The sequence below is a fragment of the Stenella coeruleoalba genome, assembly GCF_951394435.1.
Source record: "Stenella coeruleoalba genome assembly, chromosome: 8".
Taxonomy (NCBI): Eukaryota; Metazoa; Chordata; class Mammalia; order Artiodactyla; family Delphinidae; genus Stenella; species Stenella coeruleoalba.
Genome location: NC_137154.1, coordinates 52,043,685 through 52,048,320, shown reverse-complemented (window position 1 = coordinate 52,048,320; position 4,636 = coordinate 52,043,685). Strand labels below are relative to the sequence as shown.

At 49.1% G+C, this 4,636-nt stretch overlaps 1 protein-coding gene across 1 annotated transcript; it reads left to right on the top strand.

The window, feature by feature from the left end:
• The first annotated feature begins 320 nt into the window (after positions 1–320).
• Positions 321–4,207, top strand: LIPT2 (lipoyl(octanoyl) transferase 2). The gene is made up of 2 exons (XM_079929364.1): positions 321–917; positions 2,111–4,207. The coding sequence occupies exons 1-2, from the start codon at positions 470–472 to the stop codon at positions 2,338–2,340; spliced, it is 678 nt and encodes a 225-aa protein (XP_079785490.1). The 5' UTR covers positions 321–469; the 3' UTR covers positions 2,341–4,207.
• Positions 4,208–4,636: the final 429 nt, after the last annotated feature.

Sequence of the window (4,636 nt, the reverse complement as noted above, 5' to 3'; positions counted from 1 at the left end):
TTCACCCCATCCCCACCCCAATAAACCTCCTGCATGTTAATCTCCCTCTTCCTCGGGGAACTCCACTCAGGACACGTATTACCCTATTTTACTGTTCTTTTCATAGCAGTTATCAGTATTTGAAATAACCTTATTTCTTTAACGCTTTAATACTTGCTTATTGCCTGCTGTAAGAATGTGAGCTTCCCAGGACAGACCTTTTTCTTTTTCCATACAATGTACACTACTGTATCAAGCACCTAGGGCAGGGCCTGCAGAACACAAGCAGGCCCTAAATACTGGTTGTTGGAATGAACGAAAGAAAAGAGACACACCTTGCCCTAGTCTCTCAACAGCCAGCAACAAGCACTTGAGGGCGGAGACTGCGGACAAGTCCCCGAGTCCCCGCCCTTCCCAGCACGTCCCCAGGCCCAGGCAGGAGGCGGGGCCCCGCAGACGCCGCGGCCCCGCAGACGCCGCGGCCCGCGCAATGAGGCAACCGGCGGTACGGCTGCTGCGGCTGAGTCAGGTGCCGTATGCCGAGCTGCTGGCGCTGCAGGAGCGCTGGCTGCGGCGGCTGCAGGCCGAGACAGGGACCGAGGCGGGCGCGCTCCTGCTCTGCGAGCCCGCGGGGCCCGTGTACACCGCCGGACTGCGCGGCGGCCTGACGTCCGAGGAGGCGACGCGGCTGCGGGCCTTGGGTGCCGATGTGCGCGCCATTGGCCGCGGCGGCCTAGCCACCTTCCACGGCCCGGGCCAGCTGCTCTGCCACCCCGTACTCGACCTGCGACCCCTTGGCCTGCGCCTGCGCGCCCACGTGGCGGCGCTGGAGGCGTGCGCCGTGCGCCTGTGCGAGCTCCAGGGCCTACCAGGTGCCCGCGCACGGCCCCCACCCTACACCGGCGTCTGGCTGGGCGAGCGCAAGATCTGCGCAATCGGTGAGCGCCTCGGGGCGGAGCCTGGCGGGGCCGGACCAATGGTGGTGAGGGCAGAGCCCCGGCTGGGAGGAGTTGTGTCTGGCGCGGGCTTTGAATCAGAACTAGTCCTGGATGTAATGTATCTTTCTTCCTCTGAATGATTTTTTTCCCCTTTTTTAAAAAAAATTGTGGTAAAATACACATAATATAAAATGTACCATCTTAACCATTTTTAAGTGTACAGTTCAGTAGTGTTAAGTGTTTCCAATTGTTATGCAACCAATCTCCAGAACTCTTTTCATCTCTCAAAATTCAAACTCCACTTTTTTTTGGGGGGGGGTACGCGGGCCTCTCACCGCTGTGGCCCCTCCCGTTGCGGAGCACAGGCTCCGGACGCGCAGGCTTAGCGGTCATGGCTCATGGGCCCAGCCGCTCTGCGGCATATGGGATTTTCCCAGACCGGGGCACGAACCCGTGTTCCCTGCATCAGCAGGCGAACTCTCAACCACTGCGCCACCAGGGAAGCCCTAAACTCCACTTTTAAACAACTGCCCATTTCACCTTCCCCCTAGCCCCTGACAACCTCCATTCTACTTTTATCTGTATGAATTTGACTTCTCTAGGTAACTCATTTAAGTGGAATCATACAGTAGTTGTCTTTTTGTGACTGGATTATTTCACTTAGCATAATGTCCTCAAGGTTAATCTATGTTGTAGTGTTTGTCAGGATTTTCTTCCTTTTTAAGGCTTAATAAATATCTCATTACATGTAAAAACTAATAAACAACAAACAAAACAAAGTTTTTAACCCTCTTCACTGAAATATTCAGAACCAGAAGGGCCCTCAGAGGCCAACTCGTTCAACACTCATTTTTACCAATGGAGACACACGGGAAGTGAACTGCCAGGGTACTTCACAGTATCAGGACAATAAGGGTGAAATAGTTTTTTCAAACTTTTTTTTAAGCAACGGAGGAATCTCTTTGTTAAAGGACATTTTCTGTAATCTCCATAATAAGTGCAGCTACTGTGGAGCGACACACCTCTCCTCCCATTTTGTCCCCCTCCCCTGATCTGTGCACAGCCCCTTGGGTGCTCTAGAAACGAAGTTGGAAAGTCAGTGGTCTAGTCCAGTTTCCTCATCACACTGAGGGGGATCATGAAGCCTGGGGAGGGAGGGTAGCTATTCTAAGACCCACTGGTTTGTCTTGCAGGAGTCCGCTGTGGAAGGCACATTACATCTCACGGCCTGGCGCTGAACTGTTCTACGGACCTCACGTGGTTTGAGCACATTGTGCCCTGTGGGCTGGTTGGGACAGGTGTCACTTCCCTGAGTAAGGAGCTCCAGAGGCATGTCACTGTGGATGAAGTAATACCACATTTCCTTGAGGCCTTTAAAGAGACCTACAAGTGCACATTGATCTCAGAGGACAGCCCCAGCTGAAGGGCATTTATATTATCACAGCCTGGAGGTCCTGCCTTGGAAAGCACCACACCTGACTTGGAGTCACTGAAACCCAGATTCTAGATCCAGCCCTGTCATTCACACACCATGAGACTATGGGCAAATCATGAGCTCTGAGCCATTGGTTCCATATGTATCCTGGTTTATTTATATCTTCCCCACCTACCTCAGATATAGATGTGAAAATATTATGAAAAGCATGCTGTATAAATTTAAGGCATTAGCACTACCATTGACACCATTTTCTCAGCTTAGAAAAACTCAGATATCATAGAGTGTCATTTCTCAAATATTTATTATTTCCTCAATACTGTATTTAACTGGGGAAGCCTGGGCTCCAGTTCCTTTGATTTTTGTAAGAAACATTTCTTTGGATCATCCAGGTGAAGGTGATGTGATGTGGTGCTTTGTCATTCTCAGGAGACCTGAGTGCTTTCTGCAATAAAAGGGAAAGGGAAAGGCCTCTTTAAAGAATAAAATGGGATTCTGTGTTCCTGGGTTGGATTCCTCAAGCCTGATAGCTATTTTTAGTTAGGTAACCTGAGCTAGGCCAGAGGCTAGGGGAAAGAGAAGAATAATTTCTCACACTGTACAAATGCCAAAGATAGAAGTAAGTTTTTCTTATACGAGATCTCTGTTTGTAAGGTTCTATAGTAATTATCTATTGCTGTGTAACAAATCACCCCAAAACTTAATGACTTAAAAGAATAAACATTTATTATCTCGTATATTGTGGGTCAGGAATTCGGGAGAAGCTTAGTTGGGTGGTTCTGGTCAGGGTGTCTCAGGTGCAATCAAGATGTCAGCTGGGGCAGCTCTCATCTGAAGGTTTGACTGGGGCTGGAGAATCAGCTTCCAAGATGATTCACTCACATGCTTGGTTGGTAGTAGTTGTTAAAAGGAGGCCTTAATTCCTCACCTTAGTTCCTCATCATTCCACAGGGCTGCTTGAATGTTCTCATGACCTGGCAACTGGCTTCCCCCAGAGCAAGTGATGCCAGAAAGAGACAAGGTGGAAGCCACAATGTCTTTTATGACCCAGCATTGGAAGTCACACAGTCATTTCTGCAGTCTCTTAATATGTGAGCCCTATTCAGTATGGAAGAGACTGCACGAGGGTGATAGGAGGTGAGGATCATTAAGGGCCATCTTGGAGACTGACTACCACAGGCAGTTAGAATAGAAAGAACCTTGAATGAGAAGTCAGGCAACTCTAGTTCCAGTCCTGGCTCTGTGGAACAGTAACCAACAACATTCAAGATGGCGGTTGCTTCCTGAGGGACTGCAATGAGCAGAGCTCCCTGCTGCTGATGGACATGTGGTGGAGTTCTGCCACCAAAATGTGAGGGTTGTTCATTACCACAGCATAACTAGCTTATGCTGATGGATAAAATATGTTTATATTAATTAGGACTCTTGTATTTGCAAGTGTAGAAACCCAACTCAAACTAACTTAAGCAAAAACAAACAATCAAACAAACCCCACAATGGGAGGGTTATTGGAAAAGGTACTGAGGGGGTCTCATAAAATCCAAGGGTGGGGCTGCAGCTGGGCTCCAGAACAGAACCAGAGCATGTAGCCCTTTAGGAACCCACATGGCCTTTTCTCTCCTGTTCTCTGCCGTGAGTCTTGGTGTGTTTGCTTCATTCTATCTTACTTCAGTCCAGCTTTCTTTGTTTCGCAGGCCATGTAGTGGAAGATGGCTACTGCTGCTGTTATCCATGAATGTTGCAGTAGAGTCAAGGAAAATCCCCAGGTTTCTGGCTTGAGCAAGTGGGTGGATGCTAGAGGTATTGCTGGGATAGAGAACTCTGGATAATGACCAAGTTTGGAGAGAATAATAATGAGTTCAGTTTTAGGTAAATCAGGTTTGAGATACTTGTGGAAGATGTAGGTGGAGAGGGCCAGTTGGGTGTTTGAATCTGGAGCATGGCTGTGATGAGTGATGGTTTCGGTCTGGGAGCCCAAAGAGAAGGGGAGGGCAGAGGACTGATAAATGTGAGGCACGGGCCAAGGAGGAGCAGGCCAAGGACACTGAGAAGCAGTCTAGGCAGAGACATAGTGTGGGACCCAGAATGAGACAACACGACGATCTCATTCACTCTTCTGGCAGCACAGCAAGATAGGTAGGCTTATTTTATGGATGAAAAAACTGAGGCCTGGGAGGCTAAGTGAGTTATTTGAGGTCATGCACTTAGTTAGGGGCAGAGTCAGTCCCTGGCTCCTAATCTGGGCTCTTTTCCACTCTTCCACAGCTGCCTCTGAAGGGTGAGC